Source organism: Trifolium pratense, linkage group LG3, assembly GCF_020283565.1.
Source record: "Trifolium pratense cultivar HEN17-A07 linkage group LG3, ARS_RC_1.1, whole genome shotgun sequence".
Classification (NCBI taxonomy): Eukaryota; Viridiplantae; Streptophyta; class Magnoliopsida; order Fabales; family Fabaceae; genus Trifolium; species Trifolium pratense.
This window is the reverse complement of record NC_060061.1, coordinates 3901505-3927047: the sequence shown is the minus strand read 5'-3', so window position 1 is coordinate 3927047 and position 25543 is coordinate 3901505. Positions and strand designations below refer to the sequence as shown.

Here is a 25543-nt window from a genome sequence, read left to right as displayed (position 1 = left end):
ATATGAATAAAATATATTTTCTTCCCTTCCGCTCAACCATTGAATTGATTTGCATTTCATTATCCCTTATCCTACCCCCAGCCCCACCCATTTGATAAATACTTTAGTCTATTTTAATATTATCAAAATTGTGAACTTAGACCAAACCAATCGTTAGTTGGTTCAGTGGTAATTGGTGCTGAACTTGGTAGGGAGAACCGCGGTTCGATCCCCCACAACTGCGATCGGGAAGGGACTGGAACCACTTGATGCCAGAACTGACCCCCGAACCAGATTCAACTGGTGGTGAAAAGCCGAAAAAAAAATTGTGAACTTAGACCAAAAAAAAAAAAGTGAGCTTGCACGTTTATTTCTCATTTTTTTACGACAAAAATAAAAATATTAAGACTTTATCGGTTTTCTCAATTCTCCCCACTTGAATTGCATTTTTTAGTGTATGGAATGTATTGGTATCGATTAAGCTTTTATTTCATATATGTATTTCTGAACGGTAAAACATTGCGGCTTTTTCTGGCACACGTTGTGCTATGTAGGACTTTTTTTTTGTGGTAATATATTTCGAAAGTTGCTTTTAGGCCCTCTATAATACTCTCAGGCCTTCCATTTTGATAATTTTGCCCTTAAAAAAGGAATTGGAATTCGGTAGCTACAATACGAATTGGCTTACCTTCGCATCCTGCGCACCGAAATAAAAAAAAAAAAAAAAACTCAATGATTTTTATAATGTGAAATGTTAACCATATCTTTGCTACAGCCACCGCAAACTCTTCATTTGTAGTCAAAGGAACTTGTGAAACAACTTTTTGATTCAAATTAGGATTAATTGGCAAAGAAATTGAGTGATAAAGAGTAGCCAAGATTGATTATGCAGAGAAATGATAGATAAAGTTAGATGAAGATGGTTCCTTCACCATAAACTCAATTAATGGAAGCAAAATGATTCATTCATCATAAACTCAAATCATGGAAGCAAAATGATACTTTCACCCCTTCACCAGTAATCAATATTTTCACTGCCTTCATGTTCTAATTCAAATCCTTCACCCCTTGAATGGTTGCATAGCTGATCCAAAAGCACCAATTTCTTCATGTCCAAAAGCAACTCTTGTTCGCAATAGGAATTTGCGATTGAAACCTTACAAATGACCCTTCACAACCCTTGTTCACTGGTATAATCACCAGTTTGGATCCTACGTTACGAAGACTAGCGTTTTTGGTACGTAGATTACGAAATAAAGCGAGTTGGAGTCTAGTTTACAAAGCCTACTGCTTTCTTGGATTTTGCTTAAATCGAACAGGTTTTGTAGCCATAGTACATGACTTCGGTAGTTGCGAGATGAAAAATAGCATCTTCGTAAGCTACGATCCGAACTAAACTGGTACCAACATTAAAGGCATTTTGGGATTTTTGGGGGTTTAAGAGCAGTTAGGGGGGCCTAAAAAACAAATTTCATATATTTCATTTTTGCTTGTTAAAAAAACTAAATGTTGGAGTATTTCTTTGTAATTAGACAATAAATAATAATTTGTTTTTCAATTTTAGAATTTCTATGTTATATTTCCATGTTTGTATTGTATTGTATTTTTTTTATTTTTATGTTAGATTTTTCTAACACCAGACATCCCTATTTGATTTCCGCTGAAAAAATCTTAAAACTTATAGCCGAAAGAGTGACCCAAAAGATTACTATCCTTCCTTTTCTAAAGCGACTCCATATATTCTTTTTTTTTTAAGATGGATTCTCTTTAGACCCCTCAATATAATTTAAGGTCCTCTAAATTTTAAAAGCATTCTAAGGAGCCTAAAGAGAATGCATTTTTTTATTAAAGTAAAGAGATTTTCTTTTGCCGTCCTACCTACTTCTCGCGCGCTCTATGTGTTTTCATTTGTGAATATGTCATCCGCAACTTAAGTAGCGAACGTTATAAAAAAATAATATTGTGGATTTGGGGAGTATCCACTACATATTATATAACAAACAGTGATATTTTGATAAATTTGTAGAACGCGAAAAAAAAAATGAATAAAGTGACAAAATAAATTCTCTAAAATAAATGTGAACATAGCCCGTCACACATAGCAAACCTAACAGCCCACTATAGACTGGGTCAGCCCATTCTCTTTTTTTTTGGAAAATCTTATTGAACATTGTGGTTATGTGAAAAGAAGAAGAAACCTTAAATGCAATTTAAACCCCTCTACTATTGATGATTTAAAATGGGCTTTTATATGGTCTATTTTAAAATTTTAGTATTTATATATTCAATTCTTATTTATATTTAAAATTTTATTTTTTAGTATTCAATTTTAGTATTGATGATTTAAAATTGGCTTCTATATGGTGATTTAAAAATTTGGCTTATATGGTCTCTAAAAAAGGTCCGAATAGGACAAACTGAGTAATAGACATGTCTTTAAGGGACCTATTCAGATATTTTTTTTTTAAGGGACTAATATAAAACCAAAAATATTTTTAAGAGACCATTTTACTAATTAAATCTATTATTATTTATACTAGATCGAATTGATTCAGACCGCTTACCCTTCAAGCAAGAAAAAAAAAGAGCTTGTTTTTGTTGATTTTTTTTTTTTAAGTAAATCAATAGCTAAAATTTACTCTAAAACAAATAAGTGAAATGTCCGAGATTTAAAATTCAATCATGCATATACAATGCAATGTTTTTTTTTTTTTTTGAACCAATATACAATGCAATGTTAATATGACATAAAATAAACTAGTAGAACTAATTTGCATGTCCACGTGAACATAACTCGGTTAACAGTAACATTAAATATTATTATATGGACTGATTCGAACTCTAATACTCCTATTTTTTTATTTTAAAAGTGAAATTTCATCGTAACCTCGAACAAAAATAACAGAACTTCCTTGCGTGAAATTTCAATCTGGTAGTACTAGATACTTATTTGTCCCACAAACTAATTAAATTACATATTGATATTTTAATTAATTTTTTAATAAAAACTTCAAATACAAAATAAATAATTTTAACAGAAATATACATAAATCTACAACAAGAAATTTTGAATCTGGAACCAACGTATCTTTCATTCTTTTCTTTTTTTTTTAATTAAAAAAAAGCAGGAAAAAAACCATGTCCAGATTCACATTGACATCATAAATTAAAACATTTTTTAGAACAAAAAAAATTATCGAACAAGTCAGGGGCCTATTCAACAAATTTCATAATTCTAAATTTTCACATCTACCCTTCTACGTCATCATATGTGCTTCCTAAAGTCATCACCAAAACATTCCGGCGAAACTATCACAAAATCTCGCCGCGCCGGAAAGTTCTACATAGCTTGTAACGTCTCCGACCGCCATAAAATATCAGCAGGTTCAGGATAATCAAACAGCCCATCAATCGTTACATAACCACCACCGTTCTCGTCGGCAACGGTGTCATACCCACCAAACCCAAATGCTTCATTGTTACGAATATCTTCTTCAAACCAAAAAAACCCGCTTAAATCAACTCCGTCCGGGCCAACCCGACCCGACTCGTTAATTTCAGGAATCTCTTTTTCTTTTTCCTCGTTTTGTACCACCGTCGGTGGCAAACCAAGTTCATCATCAGAAGCTTCCAAAAGATAGCCTAGGTTCGGGTTGAACTCGTTAGACTCGGGTACATAGTTCGGGTCCAAATCTTGACCCGGAGCAAAGATTTCGTCTTCAAAGCTTTTCATGAAAGATTCAAGACCCTGCACGGTGGTGTTGACGGTTTCAGAAACAGTCACATTTTCTGTTTCGTCGAGTATGTTCAAAATCTCATCTTTTATCTCGTTGTTAACCTCATACGAGTCGGGTTCAACATGTTCCGACCCGAAAGAGTCAGCACATGAACCGGTGGAGTTAACACGTGAAAGATGAGACTCGGACGAGTTATCGTTGGAATCGGGATCAACTCGGAGAACTCGCTTGGAGTCGGGCGAGTCGAGATCCGAGTCATCACGAACTCGTTTCCTGGTATCATAGTATTTGATTTCCTCCATTGTTATTGTTTTTGAGGAGTTAAGAAAACAAAGGATGTTGGTTGTGGGGGACAGGACAAGACACAGAGGAGGGAGTGATGAATGATGTTTGATAGAGTGTAGAGAGAGAAAATGAAAGTGTTGTTGTGGAGGGAGAAAGAAAGGGTAAAGGGTATATATAATGGTTGGAAAAGATAGGTTAGATATAAAATAAGGTTACGTTAGTTAGTTTTATTCAATTCAATTATAAACGGCACCAGAAAGAGACAGGCGCGTGTGTAGCAGAAAAAATCGCATACACAATACGTAAGATACTACTCCAATAATCATATTTTATGTCCTCTTTTATTTTGACCCATTTATTTATTTTTATTTAAAAAGTCATAGATCTAATCTAAGCTGACTAACGATATCAGTTGGATTAATTAATTGTTAGGTGATTTCACTTTTTAAATTCATTCAGAATGTAGTGTATCTAGTTCATATTATAATTTAGATACATTACATTTTTAATGAATCTGAAAAATAAAGTCTTTCTTATATTAAGGATTAGAGCGAGTAGTATAAAAACTCCTAACTATTCCATCAGTCACATTTTATAAGAGTTACTTTGATTAAATGATATCATTCATTTATCTTGCTTTGACCATATTTTTTAATAATATATAGTAGATATAAATATTAGCATATAAGATTTTGTTTACTTTATTTTGATGTGTATTTTCAAAATATCAAGTTTATATAATTTTTACTAATAGAAAATTAAAAATACTAGTGATAAAAATTATGCATTAACAAACGTGCATTAGTTAAACCAATTCTTGTATTTTGGGACGAAAGGTGTAATATTCATGTCTAATTTGATCTAATAACAAAAAAAATTAGTATAATTTTTGTGAAGTTCGTTGGATTGGTACGAGACAAATTCCTTCGATAAGGGATTGGTTACATCTAACAAATGTCTTTCAATAAGTCGATTGAGAATTGAACTTAAAATTAAATAGTTAGAAGACTCGATTATCTAACACTTATATTTTATTATTTTAGTAAATCTTATACACTTCACTTATTCATTCTAAATTAAAATTTTAGCTACTAAACTACTAAAAAAATCAATATATAATAAAAATATGTTTCACTTGTAATCGTTAGTTAGTTCAGTGATAACTGATGCTCAACTTGATAGGAAGAATTACGTTTCAATCTTCCATAACTACGATTATGAGGAACCGAAATCGCTTGATATCCCAACGAGATAAAATCATCGGTGAAATGAAAACCAAATAATAATTTTGCAACCGTGCACTCTATGTCTCTTTACTTTTTGTGGTTCCCACTTAACTAATCATATTAAAATAAATGAATTTTAGTTAAATAGAATGATATAAAAATCTTTGTGGTCGTCTTAGTTATTTTAATTTAGTTAGTAGAAATATTATATCATATATTTAAGGGGTAGGAGTTTAAATCTCAGTCATCCCACTTATTTATTTTAAGGATAAAATTTCTACCGACCAAGTTACTTAAAAAAAAGAAATCTCATGACACATTTTTTTTGGTCAAGTTGTATAGTAGCACGACTCACATTTAATTTGGAGAAACGTGAAATTTGGAGTTCGAATTTCAATCACTTCAATAATATTTTTTATAGCTATCATTTGAACTATACTTACGACACACATTAATATTTTATGGTTTTCTTATTTTATTTATTTAAACACCAAAAATAGCGGTGTGATGAACAAAAATATCTTTGTTTAATATCTTTCTTTAATTTTTTCTGTGGGATCCGCTGTCATTATTGCAGGGCAATCAAAGAGAAGATTTTTCGATGTCGATAATAGGAATTTAACTATATTTGAATTTTGCTTCAAGTCCGTGGGTGTGGTCCCCACCTAAGTTGCAGGAATCATGTGGTTCTCGAAATAATAAAAAATTAAAAAAAAACATTAATTTGATGGTTTTTCTTTTTTTGGGGTTTTGGAATTTTTGAGTGGTCACTAGTCCCACCGGTGGAAGAGCGTTATTGTTGGATTTTTTGTTTTTTGCTTTGTTGTCTTTTTTTATTTTTATTGATTATTAGTATTATTATTCCTTTTTCATTCAAACCTGTTACTATTTTTTTTTAGTTGGATATTTTTTTGTTGACAAATTCTTCATGGCGTATATTTTTTAATCTTTTTCAAACGGACGTTACTATGGGTTGTCGTAATCTCAGATCCACCTATTTGTGGCCGTAAATTACTTACTTATTCTTCTAATTTTATTTTTGTCTCTTTTGACTACTACTTGTATTCCACATTTGTTTTTTTTTTTGGGTGAACCATATCCAAAAGCATTTGCTCTTTCTCCGCAACATTATAAAAATATATAAATAAATAGGATAGGATGGTGTCATTTGTACGAACAAAAAAAATTAAAAATAGGATGGTGTTCAAATAACAACTCTATTTTAAGAAGAAGGAAAAGAAAATCCTTATTCGATTCGTGGCTTCCTCTTTTTGAAAGCCAACCGAACTTCAAGTCTTCCTTGATATTTTTGTGGAGTTAGCTTCTCTCAATTTATTCTCTTTATTTTTTTTCTCTATTATTATGATTTTGATAAGTTAAAAAAAATTTAATGTATTTAGTTAAAAATTTGTAGTAAATATATTCATTTTTATTGATCAATTTTTACTTGTATTTTAGAATGAAGTATACCAATACAGTATGATATTAATGGTAGATACCTGAGTCGAGATATCTTTGATTTATAAAAATAAAATAAAAAATATTTAGACGGGCTAAATATCATCTTTGTTATTCTCAAAATTTTAATAATGACAAAAATAGAGTTGTAAATAAGTCTAGAGGATCTTGATTCATTTTTGTGACGAGATGGAATATGAAACATTGACTGGGGCCAAACCACTCGTGGACTGGGCGGGCCATGACCCGCACCAAGATTTTTAATTTTTTTTTATAGGTATACTATTTCGCGGCGGTTTTAAACCCTCGGTAAATAGTTTGTTTAATTTGTTATTCTTCAGTTTGCGGGGGTTTCAAGCACCCCTCAATTTGGATCACCAGAATTCTTTAACATGTTTCCGTTTTGCGGGAGTTTCAAACCCCTGCTATCTTGATTTTAAGCATCCTTCCAGTTTTATTGTTTAATATTTATAGATATTTTAGAATGTGTAATTTATTTTGTTAAAGTATTCAATTATATTTTTTAGAGAAAAAAATACTCAAATTTTTATTTAAAATAGAGTTTGTGTATAAAAATTCATGTTTGATGAATCTTTTGTTAAAAAATTTTAAATATATTTATTAAAAATGGTAATGGTCTACCTATCGACTCTTTTTGAGATATTCATATTAGACACATTTTCAATATGATATGTTTTTTTTAGTAATTTTTTTTACATATTCGATTTATATTCGTAGCGGTTCGCCCCAATTTTTTATACTAGCTCCGCCACTGAATATCGATAAATACAACTCAATTGATAAATGGTACTAACGTTTATATTTATGAGTCTGAGTTTCAATTTATAATCCTAAAATTGTTTTCGGTGGGTGACTCTAGTCAACAAATTACTTGCAACTTGATTGTGAATGTGAATTTATTTAAGGACTTTGTCTATTAAATACAAATATATTTTTACCGTAGTCTCATTACTAAATGAATATATATTATGTCATATCACATTTCAATTAATCTGATAATAAAATTTATCTATAAAATAATAAAAACAAGCTTACATATGACAAATAAAATGTTTAACTAGTAAATTTGACCTCATTAAACAGACGTAAAATTGAAAAATAGAGTTTTACTAATTTGTTTTTTTGCTTTCACTATCAGTTTAATCTACTTTGTGAATCAATTTTGAAATCAAGTTGTTTTAATCTTCTTCCAATCGTAGTTGTGGTGATTAAACTGTTGTACTCCCTATAAAATTTTACTAATTTGTGCACACATTCTTTTACACAAGCCTTTAAATCACATATTGGCATTTTCCATATTAATATAATGTTACTATTTTCTTAATCAATGATGTTATGTAGAGATGAATTTAGATCCTCTTTAATTTTTCTTTAGTTATTTTACGCTCTATATAATTTATCAATCATTAAATTAAAAAAAAATGAGAGATACATGAGTTGAAAAATTGGCGAGTATCCAAATACAAATACTACTACTACTTTCATACAAAATATAATAATTGACTTTAATGGATATATTCTATCTATATAAATTAATTTTATACTAACATCTAATAAAAATCAAACATTTTTCGATATCGTACAATTATAGTATGGTAGTATAGTACTATTGATTGACTGTGCATAAACATTTTTCTCAAGATAATTTGTGTTGGTTTTTCTATAAACAAATATCTTTCGCTGACAAGGTGCAGTCTGAAGCACTCACCAAACATGACAGCTTTTATTGTTGAAGGAAATTATTAAAGGGTCATGTTAATATGTGCACCAAAGGCGGTATCTAAAAATAGAAATATGCATTTAATAACATAAAAGAATTTAATGTTTAAAAAGTATAATGCACAAGTTACGAGAGAATATTACTACATTTATATTCTTAACATGTGTCATTGGTGCACATGTTAACATTTTTCATTATTAAAAGGGTTATGCTAACCGGTGCCCCCGGGGCACTGGTTAAGGAAACTAAAAAAAGAAATTTTTAAATTGAAAATAATACTTTTTAGACTTTCGAGGCGTTGACTGCACAAAGTTCAATGTCATATTACTATATTTACTTCCTTAAACAGTACCCCGGGACACTGTTTAGCATTTTCCTTATTAAAAATAAGGCTAACTGGCCACACACACATACACAATAAAGAATTCATTTTAACGGCAGTTTACGAGGCTGCCACTTGTTCATTACCGACGAACTTGTTGCTTGTCTCGTTGTTTTGTCGATATCAGTTTCTGACGTGTTGTTGGCTCCCTCCGTTTTATTTATTTTTCATAAAATATGAAAAATATTAAATACTAGTAAGGCTTTCCTTTCCGACACTAGTTATCAAATATTCTCTCCGTCTCAATTTGATTGACACAGTTGAGTTGATTGTTATGAATTATTCACACATATTGTTTTGATCTTATTATTTTATTAATAAACAAAAATAAATATTACCATATACTAATATGTTATTTGATTCGTCTCGATGAGTATTGTCAAAATATCTAATTTTTATAATTTTTACTATTATACAATTAAAAAATATTAATCGTCAAAGTCATGCATCGACGTGCGTAAAACAGTCAACTGTGTCAATCAAATTTAGACGGAGGGAGTATGTATGTATACTGAGTGTAAGTTAGGTTCTTATGTGATTTTTTATGAGTCATGTCCGATTCAAATTACACATGTTTATTTTAACATCAAGCTGAGATTACTATTCCCTGACTAGTTTCGTTGTAATTTCCTTTCGGGCCTAACCATATATATATATATATATATATATGCTTAGTATAATAATTTTGAAATTTGTACAGCTAAAGCTAATGTAGCATATTTAAAATATAAATAGTGTTGTTTTTTAAGCCATTAAGTTTATATATATATATATATATATATATATATATATATATATATGCTTAGTATAATAATTTTGAAATTTGTATAGCTAAAGCTAATGTAGCATATTTAAAATATAAATAGTGTTATTTTTTTAAGCCATTAAATTTGGTCTAGTGGTAAACGACTTTTGTGGTATGTTAGAGGTCATGTGTTCGATTGTAAACAAAAAAAATAGTGTTGTTTTTACATTTTTTTTCTCCATTTACTAGTATTCAAGGACAATAGTTAGGATAACCCATAACAAATAAGTGTCATAGTTTAATTATACTTATATGATAAAAAAAAGCTAGTAAATTATACTTTTCTCATGTCTTATTGATAGATATTGAACCTAATTCAACCTCAAAATTATTGTTCAATCTGTATCAATTGAAACGGCTGTAACAGCTAGCATGTGACCGACATGAAGTGTTGGGAGCTGTTAAGAATGATCTAACGGTCTAGATGAGCTATAAAGAAGGTATTCGTTGTAGGAGGAACACGAGATCTCTGGTGTTCAACATTTACATTGCTTACATGAGATGCCATTGAGGTGGAGTAGAATTGGGTTGGATTCAATGTGCTTGGACCGTTTATATATTGGACTTTAGCCCAATCCAAAACAACGAATAATAGTTTTCGCTATTTATTTTTGTTAAAAACATTAATATTTAATTGCAGTTTTATTTTATTTTTTGGAAGAATAATAGTTTTTTGTGTCAATAGCAGTTTTTTTTACTTGCAGTTTGTCAGCTCAATTATTAACCAAGTTAGGATGCTACCTTTCTCTTATACTAGTCCCACACCCGTGCGATGCACGTGTGTTATGCAGTATTTTATATTATAATGTTGAAAAATCATTCGTATAAATTGAAACAATATGTATTATGAAAATTATAATAATAACATCAACAACAACAAAATAATAATAATAATAATAATAATAATAATAATAATAATAATAATAATAATAATAATAAGGGATGTAAATATAAGATAGATATTAAAGATGTGTTTGTACATTTCAAAAATATTACAATGGATCCTATTGCATCTACCAAAATAAGTTGGTAATCCATAAATTGTCATGTCACTATGAAAACAGTTTGTGGCCATACTCATACACTGTGGTTAGATTAGTGGTTGCACAACTATCTAGGAATTATATATATAGATGTTTATACATTTAAAAAACTTATTTATACATGACATTTGAAGTTATTTTGGTATCTTCTTCATTAACATTGATTAGCAATATCTTTAACTCATTCTTCAAAATAACTATGGAAATGACAATATATCATTGACCATGGAAAACAATCGATGTTGAAACATAAGTTTTTATTTATATTATAAGGGGGGTGTATTCAATTGGGATTTTGATAGACAATTTTGGCAAAAAAAGTCATGAAGATTTTAACAGATTTGGAAGGATTGTATTGACTTTTAAAACTTTTTTTAAAAATCTTTTTACAATCAAGATTTTCTAATTTGGATTTTGATGAATTTATAATAGAGATTTTTAGGATTTCAATAACTTTATTGACTTTTAAGATTTAAAGAGATTCTAATTAAAAATGACTTTTATTGTCATAATAATAATAAAGTAGCAATTAATGTTATCAAAATTACTGGTAAAAAAATTAATGTCGTAAAAAAAACATAAATTGAAGAAACTGGGAAAAAAAATACGAATCAATTATAATATAAAAAACAATGAATCATATAAAAAAAGTTTGATTGCCATATAATCAATCGCCATTCAAAAGAAATAAGTAAAATTGATTGGAAAGTATATGTATCATGTATGAATAATATAGCAATTGGTTTTTTATGAGAGAATAATCTTGCTGAGGGAAATAATTTGTTACAAAGAAAAGTGAGAGCATAATCTTGTTTTTCTATGTTTTCTGTTATTGGTTGTTTAGCAGCAAAAACATAGAAATAACGTAGAACAATATAGCAAGTTGCAGGAGAAGTTGCATTTCAACTTGATGGTAGAGAAAAAAAAGTCTTGATGTGTGAATCAACAATCTCAGGGTTTTGAGTGAGATTGTTGGAAGAGTCTAGTATTTATATTTTCAACTAAAAAGTCTTACAAAATCCATTCAAGAAAAGAATCCATCAAAATCGGTAGACTTTTGAATACCAATAGACATTTTATAAATGACAAGAAATCTCAATTGAATACCAATAGATTTCATTGCCTTGAAAAAAAAATCTTAATTGTCTTAATTGAATACCACATGACTTTTTTATATTTAATAAAAGTCTTAATTGAATACCATAAGACTTTTTTATTTTTAAAAAGTCTTTTAAAATCCCATGAAATCCCAATTGAATACACCCCCCCTAAATCTCATTGGAGGGTTCTGAGTTGGGTAAACTACTTCATTATCTCTTACCAAAAAACTACTGTATTATCGAATTTGACATTTATATTAATTTGGAGCAAAGATAAACCAACTTAACTCATACTCAAATATCGAATATGAAAAAAATCATACAGGGCATAACAACCATTAGTAAATTTTATTTTATCTATTTTTTTACTAACATTAGAAAGTAGTCCTGACAATCGACCAACTCCTTATATTTACAAAGATTGGACAAAAGATTATTAGCAAAAACATTAACTTTTTTGGAAAAAAAAAACAATAAAATACACAAAATAATAAAATGAACAAAAAAATTTAAAATGAATAATAACTCAAAACAACAACAACAACAATAATAATAATAATAATAATAATAATAATAATAATAATAATAATTACAAATAGTACCCCACATTAAATGGATGATGTGGCTAAATGAAATGTTTTCATTGGTTTGTGGATTAGGGTTTAGATAGGCAATTCCACAACTATCTAGGATTTATATATATAGATATACAATTTTATTTTGCTTTAAATATATTGTATCTATTTTTCTTGCAAAAAATACCAACTCTAGTTTTTCATACTCGTAAAAGACACTTTATTGTTTACACAAAAATTTGCGCATATACAATTTGAGTACCGAGACACAATGATAAATATTTAACCTAACAATCTCAACATTGTTGGTTGAGCTGAATCATACTAATTAAACAGGCTAAGGGTAATTTGGTCGGAACGGGGGGCCTACGAGCAATATAGGGGGCCAGAAAAGCAATTTTCTAAGTCTAGTTTCAATTGTAATTCTCACCCCAATTCTCAAGCAAAGTTAAAAGTTCATTCTAGGTCCACCACCACATTATTTAGCACGAAAATAACAACAAACATCGGTTTGATTCCTGAATTATAACTCTAATATCCAATTAGTTATTGAATTATAGAAATATAATAAATTTTCGCTAACCTATTATTATTATTATTACTGCTGTACTCCTATATTGCTCGTAGGCCCCCCGTTCCGACCAAATTACCCTTAGCCTGTTTTGGAACATAGCAACCGAATTTAATTAATTTTGGTATGTAGGAACCGAACTAGACATCCACCAAATACCTTTGTTTTTATATCAGACTCTAATCTTTCAAACTTAGTTGCAACTATTGTTATTTTGTCAATAATTTAATTGATTTACCGGGAATTGTGAAGATATTGCAATAGTTGTCAATTAGTGTTTAGTAGCTATAGTTGAATTACCACGCTAGTGATATAGCTGTATGATATTGAATCTTATACACAATTCTTGCTTTTTTGGCCCTAATCTAGCAAGTTCCCTGGTTGATTTCTTGTAATATTGACATGTAATGCAAGGTAGCATCTAGGTAAGGGTGTTTTTTGTCTCGCAAAACAAACTTTTATAACAACCAAACCAGCTACAACAAAAACCTGCTACACCAATAACAGCCAACACGCATAGCTTCTTCACCTAATTTGCACGTTTTGAAGGAAATTCATTAATTATGCTTCTTCACCTAATTTGCAAAACACAGATGGTATGCTTCTTCTTCTTCTTCTTCAACGTAGTAACAAGCCAAAATGAAGGAACAACAAGAAGAATACACCTGGAAACACAATCTGAAATTGCAAGAATACACCATTAGTGGAAGAAAAATCCAAACAGATTGATTCGGAAGATACAATCGGAAATTGCATAATTTTGGAAGTTACAATCCAAAAACACTAAATTTCGGAACGTAACTTCCGAACTGTATGAGAATCTCTTTAAATGAATTACCAAAACTTCTGGAGCCTCCATGAATCAAGATTTTTACTTGCTTGTGCAGAGACCTCGCAAGAAGAGAACACATCTGCAACAGGACATATATGAATAAAGAATGAGAACACTTTTATTTGAAGGTCAAAGTAGTATGAAGAGAATATCTCTAAAGACTCGTAAAATTGCTTGAAAGATATAACACTAGGAATATGAATAAAGAATGCATACAAACAGAGCACTAGTTTTCCAATTTCAGGAAGTATAATTGGAAGCTTTGGAATTTCAGGAAGCAAAAATGAAACCAATATCAGGAAGCATTGATAGGTTACATTAGTGTGTGTATAATAGCAATGTGAAAACATATACAAGATAGGTTACAATAGTGGCATATTCAGTTGTCTATACTCCCTATCACAAGTTTAAAACTAGGAACAGATCAAACCAGAAAATAGAGCAACTTTAGTTCACATTGGGGAACACAAAACAATGCACCAAATAGAAGAAAACAACCATTACAAGATCAAATATGTCTATGTTTATAAGTGTGATTACAAAATAGTGCAGTCTGAATCTGGCAACCAAGTAAATCAACTGTTATCATCATGCCTGGACCTAATCGGCCTTTCAAGATAACCTTTGACTCGTCCAGTGGAGCAGAAACAAAATTTATTCACTAATCACATCATAGATTTTGGTGGATCATTTGATTTCAGCAACCACATCCAAAGAATTTATTCACTTACCAAAAGATTGTGCTCTGTTAATGTTGCTTACTCACAAAACTGAATTGATGGAACAACTCTGCTTCAATTCGGATCGCAGCTGCCGAACCTATGCGAATTCGGATTGCATCGCCCGAACTTAGGCATTTTCGGATCGTATCTTCAGAACCAAATAAACTCACAATTAAAAATCAAAAGCAAATCCATGAAGATTTAAGATACTAACTAGTTTTTAGTGGGTTTGCGGCTGAGAAGAAGAAGATGGTGCGGCGGTGCAGCTGCATTTCCGACGAGGCTGCGGCGGAGAAGAAGATGGAGAGCGTTTGATGTTTTCTGGGTTTCAGTTATCTGCTTCTGCGGTTCGGTTCTCATCTTCCGAAGTTGTTTTGATTTCGGATTGCACAATACAAACCAACCTGGGTCCCAAATCAGGGCCATTTTGGGATTTTTGGGGGGTGCGAAAGCACCAAAAGGGGGCCTAAAGAGCAATTTTCCTAGACTTATTAGTTGGCCCAACTCTACATGTCGTCAAGTACGGCCCACACAATTCTTAGCCCTTCATGATTTCTCTTAGGTACAATGTAACCTTTGTCTTGCTTCAAGATATCATGTCCAAACACTTCTTTTTTTCGTTGACACAATGTTCAAACTAACTTGTTAGGATGTTTTCTCTCCCGATCCCCGTGTTTCTTTTATATTCCCAATATTCAAATTTTGCTTTTGTAAAAACTTTGGTTCGCAGAAATCGAATTTTTTATAGTATAAATTCAGAGTAAATTTCAGTTTTTATAAACAGAAATTTGTTTTCAAGGCAAAAAAAACTTCGGTTTCTATAAACTGAATTTTTTTGCAAGGGCAAAATTGAAAATTTAGGGGGTATAAAAGAACACACGGGGGGTCGGGAGAGAAAACATCACTTGTTAGTTGTACGTATGTTTTAAATGCGTTTGATACATTATTGCATGGAAAATTCTCTTTAGCCACTTAATATGTTTAAAGTTCGTGAAATTTTTAAAGTATGTTTGAGGAATTTTAGAGCATATTGAAGAATTTAAAGAGAAATTTTCTTGTTACATTGCACTTAAACTATTTAATCACCGACACCTCTTAAATAAGAAATATCTCACATATTCGACATGAATCGATGTCCAACAACTGACAACACTTGCCGTAAAAAAAAAAAACTAACAACACTTATATAATACACATCAAACTAATCAAACAAGAATTTCAAACAAATTGTTTCTTTTCTGTGTTGACATTCCTAATACACTCATTCGACACATTTACAAAAGTTAAATATGTGTTAAAACATTAATGATCAATAAAGAGTGCTAAATGACGGATTTGGATAGCCTGCAGTTGATTTTTTACTGCAGAATCCTGCTATAAAGCAAAAGCCACTACAATTCACTTTATCTTTTTTAATTTGTATTTTATTTATATTATTTAAAAATATAATTGTGGTTGATTTGTTCAACTGTGCGACCCTGCAGTTTATCACAACTGCAGGTAATCTTAGGGACCAAGAGACACTAAAGAAAATTCCAAAAAACAAAACACTACAACGTCTTAGATGGAGAACAACACTTGAAAATTCCGAATATATAAATGTGACACCTACTTTACTACTAGATAATTTGAAGTATGTGCCTGATAGTTCTTTTCCTCGTTGGAGTTTACATGGTATCTATAAGCTTGACCATTTTTTTATGTGTATGTTCACATAATGACTGGTTGAACTCTTTGTTTCAGTCTCCATATTATAACTAAGATACGTCAGATACCCTCTCAAAAATATGAACTTCATCCTAACAACTAAAAATCAGTACATATTATTTTTCTTCAAAATCACTAACCTCATATACCAAAGATTTGAAAAAGGAAAAAAACAAAAAAAAAAGGTGCGATATTTTCAAATGACAGGAAGTTAAAAAAAAAAAAAAACTGATATAAATATTTTAAAAAAATTACAAAATTTAATACGAAACTCCATGTTATTTTGATAAATGAATATTAACTTTGATGTTTAAAAGACCTTGCATGAGTTCTATATTCGAATTTAGATTCTCTACATTCACCTACATTTAATTTTGTTATTACCATCCACTATAATATTTCTCTTCATTCTCTCGTAATATATTTGTACTTAGGCTATGTTTGGTTGAACAGAAAGAAATAGGAAGGAAAGATAATTACAGATTGGACAAAAGTTAGTCTAAGTTTATCCATTGCAATCCGTAATTTTCTTTCATTTTTTTTTTCTTTTTGCTCAACTAAACGGACCCTAAATGTAAGTGAACGTAGAAGTTTTTAAATGTATAGAGAATCCAAATCCTACTGTATTCACATTTTATTTTTTTTGCTTTGGTTGATTGCTATTGGGTTGAACTGAACTATACGATTATTGGTCCATAAATAAATTCTACTGATAAAAAAATTTACATCCTATCCTACTCCTAACTCCTCTACATGATGAATGAATGTGAGTATAAAAGAGATAAATGTCAAATACCCTCCTAAAATTATAGAATTTCTTAATTTTTTTTTTTTGAAAATTGTCAAATATACTCATGAATATTTGTAAGACGTCTATCAAATAATCACTTGCTCTGTTTACTTCGTCTGTTGTGATGTCATGGCCGTTAATTGCATACACGACACATGCCTTAACAATTAAAAAGAGAGATAGTTAGAGATAAGGTGATATAGAGAGGGGAAAATAGAGTAAGTTAGAAAGAGACGAAAAAAGAGGAAGAACAATTGCTACAACTTTAACAATAACCTTGTAAAAATATTTAAATCAAATTTTGAATTCAACAACATTTGTGAATTCAATAATTATGACAACTTTTGTGCAATTCAAAGTTGTTGTTATAGTTATTAGACCATCTCCAATGGTGTAGTACCTATTAGGTACTTATGGTACTTATTAGGTACTACCATTGGAGTACCACCCATTTGAGTACCTATTAGGTACTACTTCTAAAATAAGAACCCTCTCTCTCCTCTTGGACCCACCTTATTTTTCATTAAAATATTATTTTCATGAGCCCACTTTATTTTCTATATTCAATTTGAATTAATGGTACAAAAACACAATTTTATTTTTGTACATCACAAAAGCATAATTTTTGAATTGGCATGCCTCTAAAAAAATTTAATGTCAACCATATAGACGTTGGTGCAATATTCGGTAAATATAACCTAATATAATATGGGGTATTATTTAGCCGATGGTATTTATCCATAATGGGCTACACTTGTCAAGAAGAACACAAATTCAAGATAGGCGAACTCATCTTCAACTTCAACATGATCTTGTCGAGCATATTTGGCAACGTTTTGGGCATGATGATCAACAAAATTAATTATTTTTAAAATTATGTAATGTTATTTTAAATTATTTTTTTAATTATCTAATTCTTAAAATTTGGCAATATTATTTTAAATTAAATTTTGAATTTTAATTATTTTTCGAATTATAAAAAAAAATAGTACATACTAATTTTGTAATTTTATCATTCAATCAATTTATATTATAAAATATATAATTAAATAATAAGTTATTGTAATGATGTGAAATTATTGATGGGACCCATTTTAGAACTTTTTAAGAAGTGCTCCATTGGAGGGGTTGAGTACCTATTAGGTACTATTATTAAAAAATAATAAATTAGTGATGTGTCAATGTGGGACCCATTTAAGTACTCAAAGTTGGAGTGCTCCATTGTGGATGGTCTTAGTTACTGTATTACCGTTGCTACACCTATTTTCTCTCTCTCATTCTGTCTCTCTCAATATGGAATAACCAAGTTATCAAAACTATTAGAATATTATGTAATTTTTTGTTTAATATATAATATAAATTTTTTTTAAATATGTATTTAATTAAAAACGGCCAGACCCGATTGAACCTCGGTCTGACCAATTGAACCTTGAACCGATAGTAAGTTCACTGGTTCGATGACCGGTCCGATTCTGACAACCTCGGGAATAACTATTATTAAATATTTTTATAATAAGCATAGTACAAAATTTAGTACTTAAATTGTTTATAATTAATTAACACACATCCATTTTTATTTTTATTTTATTTTGGTCAAACATACACATCCAATTTTAGAATATATATATATAATATAATATGTTTCTTGGTCAATAAAGTAATATAATATATTACTCCACTTTAGAATATATATAATATATAGTTATTTAGTAATACTTATATTGTTTAATTTTTTTTTTTTTTAAAAAAAAGAGGAGTAGCAAAGTGCTACTGCCTCAAAAGATATATAAATAGATAGATGAGGATAGAGATACAAAAAAAAAAGGAGGGGGACTAGACCAAAACCTCCCTAACTAAGTACAACCCTATAGAAGGGTTTACCAAGCCTGTTAGATTCAAAGTTATCTTTAATAACAAAAGGGATATCATTCCACAAGGTGAGCCTATCTAAATTAAGACCAACATTAGCCAATCTATCTGCACAATGGTTACCCTCTCTAAAAATATGAGATACAATAATGTTCATGTGACCTGCAAGTTTAATACAGTTGAACCAACGATTACTTAAAGACCAATGCACCAGATTTGAGGATTTGTAGGCATTCACTACAAGCATTGAATCTGACTCAATCCACATATTTCTCCATCCTCTAGCATCTGCAATTTCAATTGCAGTCATAAAACCACAAAGCTCTGCACTGAAAGCAGAGGCCATGTCTGTTTTAGAAGCAAACGCGCACAAGAACTCTGCATTGCTATTTCTAAAAATTCCTCCACACGCAGATGCCGTAGGTGTTGAAGCACCATCAGTATTGCATTTAATCCACTGAGGGGGAGGTGGCTGCCAAATAACCTCCTTCAAGAGCAGTCATAATACTTATATTGTTTATGATAAACATACACCCAATTTCATAACATATATAATTATAAGACAAAACTTATATGCATTTTTTTAGATGCAGTTTTTCCTGTTCATTTCACAAAAAAGTAGTTATTTATATTTTTAATTAAAAAAAGAAAAAAAATTGTTTTTAAATAAAAATAACTTTTCCGATGTATCTAGCACAATAAGAACTGTGTATATGAAACTATGCATAAGTAATTTGGTCCACATTAATTCAAAATGTACCTTGGTCAAAAAAGTAATATAATATATTATTTACAACAAAAACACTATACTTTCCTTTGCTCACAAAAATAATTGTCATATTTTCAAAAAAAAAAAAAAAACTCAAATGAAAATTATTTTTAGTTTTAAATGTAATATTAATTACTTTTTCTAAGCATAATAGTGGTGAATATTATAATACTTATTCATTTTACCAATATATAGATAGTCCAGTAGTGATTGACATTGTACTTAGTAAGGAGGATCATGGTTCGATCCCCGCAACTATGATCGAGAAGGGGCTAAAACCATCTGATTTCGGGATTGACCGCCAAATTAGATTAGACGGTCCAGTGAATCGGATACTGATGGTGATATAAAAATAATAAAAGATACTCTATGATAATATTTTTTTATTATTTTCAAGCCATTATATTATATTTGCATTTAAAATGGTGGTGTATATAAACAAAAGGTTAAATATACTTTTACTCCCTACAAAATTACAATCTTCCAAATTTATAGTCCCTCAAAAAATATAATTTCTTTTTAGTCCCTATTTGCATTTTATAAAAACTATTTTGAGGGACCAAAAGCATCCGTTTTTTATAAAAAGTTTTTAAAATAGGAATTATTTTTACAAATTGCAATATTATTGAGGACTAAAATTACCATTAAAATTTAATATGGATTAAACTTGAAAGAATGAGATTTCGTAGGGACTAAACACATATTTAACCCAATACACAAATACTTAACAAGAATAATCTGATAAAATTATTATTTGCTTTATTTTATTTACAAACCTTTTTTTTTAATCTATGTGACCGTTGTTAAATTGTCACTGAATTGAGTTTGAGTTAGCCTCTACAAATAAGTTAAAGTTAAATGAACCATAAAAAACAATTTTGAAGAAATATGACCGTTGTTGAATTGTAACTGAATATTGAGTCTGAGTTAGTCTCTCTCTCTCTCTCATACAAATAAGTCCATGAACCATAAAATCAACGTTGAAGAAATATGACCGTTGTTGAATTGTAACTAAATTGAATCTGAGTTGGCAGCCTCTCTTAAAAAAATAAGTCCAAATTAAGTGAACCATAACAAAAAAAATCAATTTTGAAGAAATGTGACCGTTTTTTTTTTTTTGACACAAATGTGACCGTTGTTGAATTGTAACTGAATTAAATTTGAGTAAATAAATCCAAATAAATCAATTTTGAAGAGTCTATATAAGATTTTCTACGGCAAGCCGAAGAAGAGCAAAAAAAAAAACCAAAGTGAAACTGTGGAAGTACTACGAGAGAAAGGGAAGATCAGCTAGATACATATAGTTCAACCGAGTTTTTTTTTTTTTTTTTTTTGAGGTAAGTTCAACCAAGTTTTATTTAATTATTATTTTAAACATTTGTGTTTATTTTTTATGAATGAAATCGTTATTCATTTTTCAATAGAAATGAAGAAAATCTCAACTCTAACAAAATTATGCAGTCATTCTGTGATGAAATATAAACATAAAAGATTAACGAGTCAAATGCGTAAAGGCTACATTTTGGACCAAAATGCACTTGACTTTTAGATTTTTTTGCTTTATTATTATTATTGTTATTATTTTTTGTTGTTGTTGTTGTTGTTGTTTATTAGAATATTATGAGTTATGGAAAATAATGAGATTTTATGTTTATATGTTGATTTTATAGAAATTGACATTGAATTTTTTCTCCTTTGACCAGATTTTAAAAATGGTTAAGCGAAATTCTACTAAAGAAAAAGAAAAAGTTCCAAACACTAAGATTGTTCATATCAATGGAACAGTGGAAAAAGTTTATCTGAAAAACCATGGAAAGAAGACTTTCACTAGTGAATATAAAGGCGTTCGCCGTAGGTCATGGGGAACATTTGCTGCTGAAATTCATGACCCATTCACCAAAAAAAGACTTTGGCTTGGAAGTTTTGAAAGAGAAGAATTAGCTGCTGTGGCATATAGTCAAAAGTTTGATGAGTTTCAAAGAAAGAAAGCTGAATTTGCATCAAGGGAGGATATGGATCTTAATCAACCATGTAATGAGCATCATTATAACTATGATGAACCTCCCTCCGATGATGATAACTTTGGTGGTAATTCAAATCAAATGAATTTAGGTGTTCAAGGCATGCAAGAGATTCAACCTTTAATTCATTAGACTGCGTACTTTAAATTTGTTTGGGATGTTAAAGTTGTCTATGATTAAAATGCATGCAACTTAAAATTTCCTAGTCCTTGAGAAATGTGTGCGTTTGTGTGTGTGCGTGTGTTTTTTTTTTAATTTAATTTTTTTATTATTAATTTGACAACTTTTATGTGCAATGTATTGAAAATATATGAATGTGAGAAATTATCCGTCTATATACTTCTTTTATTTTGTCGTGGCATGTTGTGTAATTTGTTGAAACAGAAAAATCTATTCAAATTTTAGGGAGAATTTCTTATATGAGCATGATTCCTGAATAAGACTCGAATTTTCTCTGTCATCAAGGGAATAAAAATGAAATTAATAATTTTAACCAATTAAACACACACATTGATTTCCGCCCGAAGCAAAATTTGACCTTTATTGATTCATGCTTCCGTAATAAAATTTAAGTTAAAGATAGTATTTAAAAAATAAAATGAATTTGGTCTGGATTTTGGACCAATACATTTGACTTTTGACAATTCTATCGTTTATATTTTGTTACAATGGAACTAGAGAAGACCGAGCATAAAATCTTCTGCATAGTACCCAATCTTCTCACCACTAGACCAAACCTAGTTACACTAGTGAATTTAGTACTTAAATTTTTTATAATTAACACACACCTAATTTTAGAACATATATATAACATAATATGTTTTTTGGTCAAAAAAATAATATAATATATTTCTATCAAGATAATACTAAATTGTTTATAAAATTAACATACACCTAATTTCAGTACATATATAGTATAAAATGTTCCTTGGTCAAAAAGCAATTTACTACATTCCTAAAAATATAACATAATAATTTTTTGATCAAAAGGTTGATATAATATAAGCTTAACTATACATTTGGTTCCTTAGGTTTATTTTAGGTTTCAATTTGGTCCATTACGTTTAAAAAATATCAATTTGGTCCTTTACTTTTATTTTAGGTTTCAAGTTAGTACTTTCCGTCAATTTTGTCACATGTGACAGCCAATTTGCATATGTAGACTGACACGTGACACTCGGACACACTGACACGTGTACTGTTCAAACGGTGTTAGTGACAAAACTAACGGAAAACACTAACTTGAAACCTAAAATAAACGTAAGGGACCAAATATATAAATAAGCTTATAATATATTATACTATATTTACAACAAAAACAACGCATTCTAATTGCTGGTTTCAAAAAGATACTCACAATAATTGTCACATTTGCAAAAACCAATCTCAAAAATGAAAATCATTCTTAGAGATTCAACGTAATATATATATATTAATTATTGAAATATTAGTTATATTTCAAATTTTTCTAAAGGGCGGAAAAGATATTGTAAATTTTGAATATAACTTAGCAACTCAAGATTTTCACATCTTCTCCCCCTTTAGGACAATTTTCAATATCACTAATATTCAAATGAATTGATAATTTATTCAAAAAAAATAAAAAATGAATTGATAATGACAAGTAACCCACGTTGTTTTTGTTTCCTGTGGGATACATAATAATCCGCCATGGATAGCCATTGAGACAAAAATTTCTCTAAGTACGTCTTAGAATCAAATTTAGAGAAGTTCTTAATCATCCATGTGATGTGTTCATTCATCCATGAGAATTAATCAATTTTTTTTACCCTTTTTGTGTTGATTCTCCATCTCAACAACCTAGCAACTTCAACTCACCATTAGGTGAGAAGGCTATGAAGATTTCTTCAACATTTTAAGAAAGGGGATTATTAATCAATTAGAAGTTGGAACTACTCTTTTGAGGTACTAAAATATCTTCTGACAAATATTTTTTCATATATCACAATATTAAATTGAAATTTTGACTCCATGCTTAAAAAATTTAATTACCTGTCAATTATATCGCACCATGTTGACAATGAGTTTGTATGTCTAGTCATCAGTTTGAATAGGTTGTGGGTTAAATGGTTTATGCCTTGTGACCTTACCTTGAGCCATATGTCATTTTTTTTTTCAATTTTTTTTTTTGATTTACAACGGAGCAGATGATTGAACCCAAGACCTCATGCATGCTACCCAAATCTCTCACCACTAGACCAAACCTAGTGACTTATATGTATTTTTTTTTAACTAACCTAACCATAAGCCTAATTAGCTACATGTTTGTGTAAAAGTTACTCCATTCTTGCAAACAAAAATTCAATTTCAAATTAAGGATAGGCAACTAGCAAAGACACATTACTTGACAAAAAAAATTAAAAAGAAAACTATTGGATTGTTACTCAAAATTTTGAAGACTATTGTTGAAATCCAAGGTACATATCGTTTGCAACCTTAATTTGTGACAGTTAGCAGAAACTATAAGCAAGCGTTTAATCTAAGTGATAGCTACAGATCATAGGATTAACTAGGAAACTGATGTTGGCATGATCAGTTATATTCATGCTGTCATAGAACTCATCAAAACAGGTGTCATAAATTAACTTGCTGCAAGGCAATACTGATATTACTAGACTGAACACTTCATCTTAATCTAAATTCAAGACCTCAATTATGTATTAGTTTTAGTGATGTTTTCCGTTTTTCTATAGATATTAAGAGTCCCACATTAGAAGAAATATGGCCGAAATATAAATTTATAAGTAAAATACAATTTCCACCTTACAATTAGATTTTTGCTACCAGACCACTTAATTATACTTCAAATGTCCATTCATAAAAGAGCGTGTTAAGAATCCTACATTAAAAAAGACATAATATTTAGGTCACATCTAATCTAAAATTATAATAACAGAAAGAAAAAAAGAAAAAAAAAGACAAATTCCTTAAATTTTAGGCTTTTAGCCACATGTCAACTAGTTATTGTACAGTAGTTCATAAAATTTGTTCTTTCTACATGCCTTTGTCCCCTGTTATGGATAGAGTGTGGGTGGCAGTGGCAATCAATGATAGAGAATGTGATGATAGGAAAGCTGCAGCAGAATGGTACCGAAGATAGCTGGTAATGGGAAGAGATTACATACTCTTATAAAACTCAACTCTATAAAATCAACTTTTCTAATAGAAATAAGGTACATTTACAACCAATTTTATTGAACTTGATCCGATGCATAGTGCTAACAATTTAAAATTTATATCAAGTCTAACTCTAGCTTAACTCTACAATCTGTTTCATAAGGTGAGGGTTATGGTATGACTAATATATACTATTCAACTACCGATATAGCGATTGAAATATTTCGATCTTTGTAGCAACTAATTTATCAAAGTGATCACTTACTGTAAAAAATTTGTCAAAGTGATCACCAAATCGGTGGTTAAATGCATTTGTGATGGATTTAGAAATCAATTTATGAAAGTACTATTCACTAATCTTAATGACATATTATTAGACATAATTTATTTTCAAAATCATCACTAAATAGTAGTAGATTTTGTAGTTACAAGCTCTTTTAAAGCTTAAAATATTTTCTTTAATGTGAGACTTAGATATTTTTGACATGAATTTACAGGACCAATAAAAACAAAAAAATATTTTTGCCCATTCCAGCAGTATCTATCAACTATATATGCAAAAACCAGTGCAATTTATATTGTTTTGGCATATATGTAATATTAATTAATATCAAGCAAAAAAATATATGTAATTTTAAATGGCCCAAAAATTATATAAAATTGTATGGTGAACTATTTTTTGGACTGATTCCTTGAATGTCAACACCAGGAGTTTGTTTTTTTTATAGGCAATAGCTATCTACTTTTCTCTTACCCAATGGGAAGCAATACATCCATTTCCCTCTTGGTAAGG

General features: G+C 29.8%; 2 protein-coding genes and 1 long non-coding RNA gene across 3 annotated transcripts; 1 reads left to right on the top strand and 2 right to left on the bottom strand.

Moving 5' to 3' along the window:
- Positions 1-3044: 3044 nt before the first annotated feature.
- LOC123917863 lies at positions 3045-4170 on the bottom strand. The gene has a single exon (XM_045969740.1). The coding sequence runs from the start codon at positions 4016-4018 to the stop codon at positions 3320-3322; it is 699 nt and encodes a 232-aa protein (XP_045825696.1). The 5' UTR covers positions 4019-4170; the 3' UTR covers positions 3045-3319.
- Positions 4171-12949: 8779 nt separating this feature from the next.
- LOC123916157 lies at positions 12950-14908 on the bottom strand. Its single transcript, XR_006812066.1, has 3 exons — positions 14466-14908; positions 13741-13813; positions 12950-13580 (listed from the first exon to the last, which is right to left on the bottom strand). It is a non-coding gene; the product is annotated as an uncharacterized LOC123916157 (long non-coding RNA).
- Positions 14909-21303: 6395 nt separating this feature from the next.
- Positions 21304-21744, top strand: LOC123913595 (ethylene-responsive transcription factor ERF117-like). Its single transcript, XM_045964384.1, has one exon. It carries the CDS (start codon positions 21304-21306, stop codon positions 21742-21744), a length of 441 nt encoding a protein of 146 aa, XP_045820340.1.
- Positions 21745-25543: the final 3799 nt, after the last annotated feature.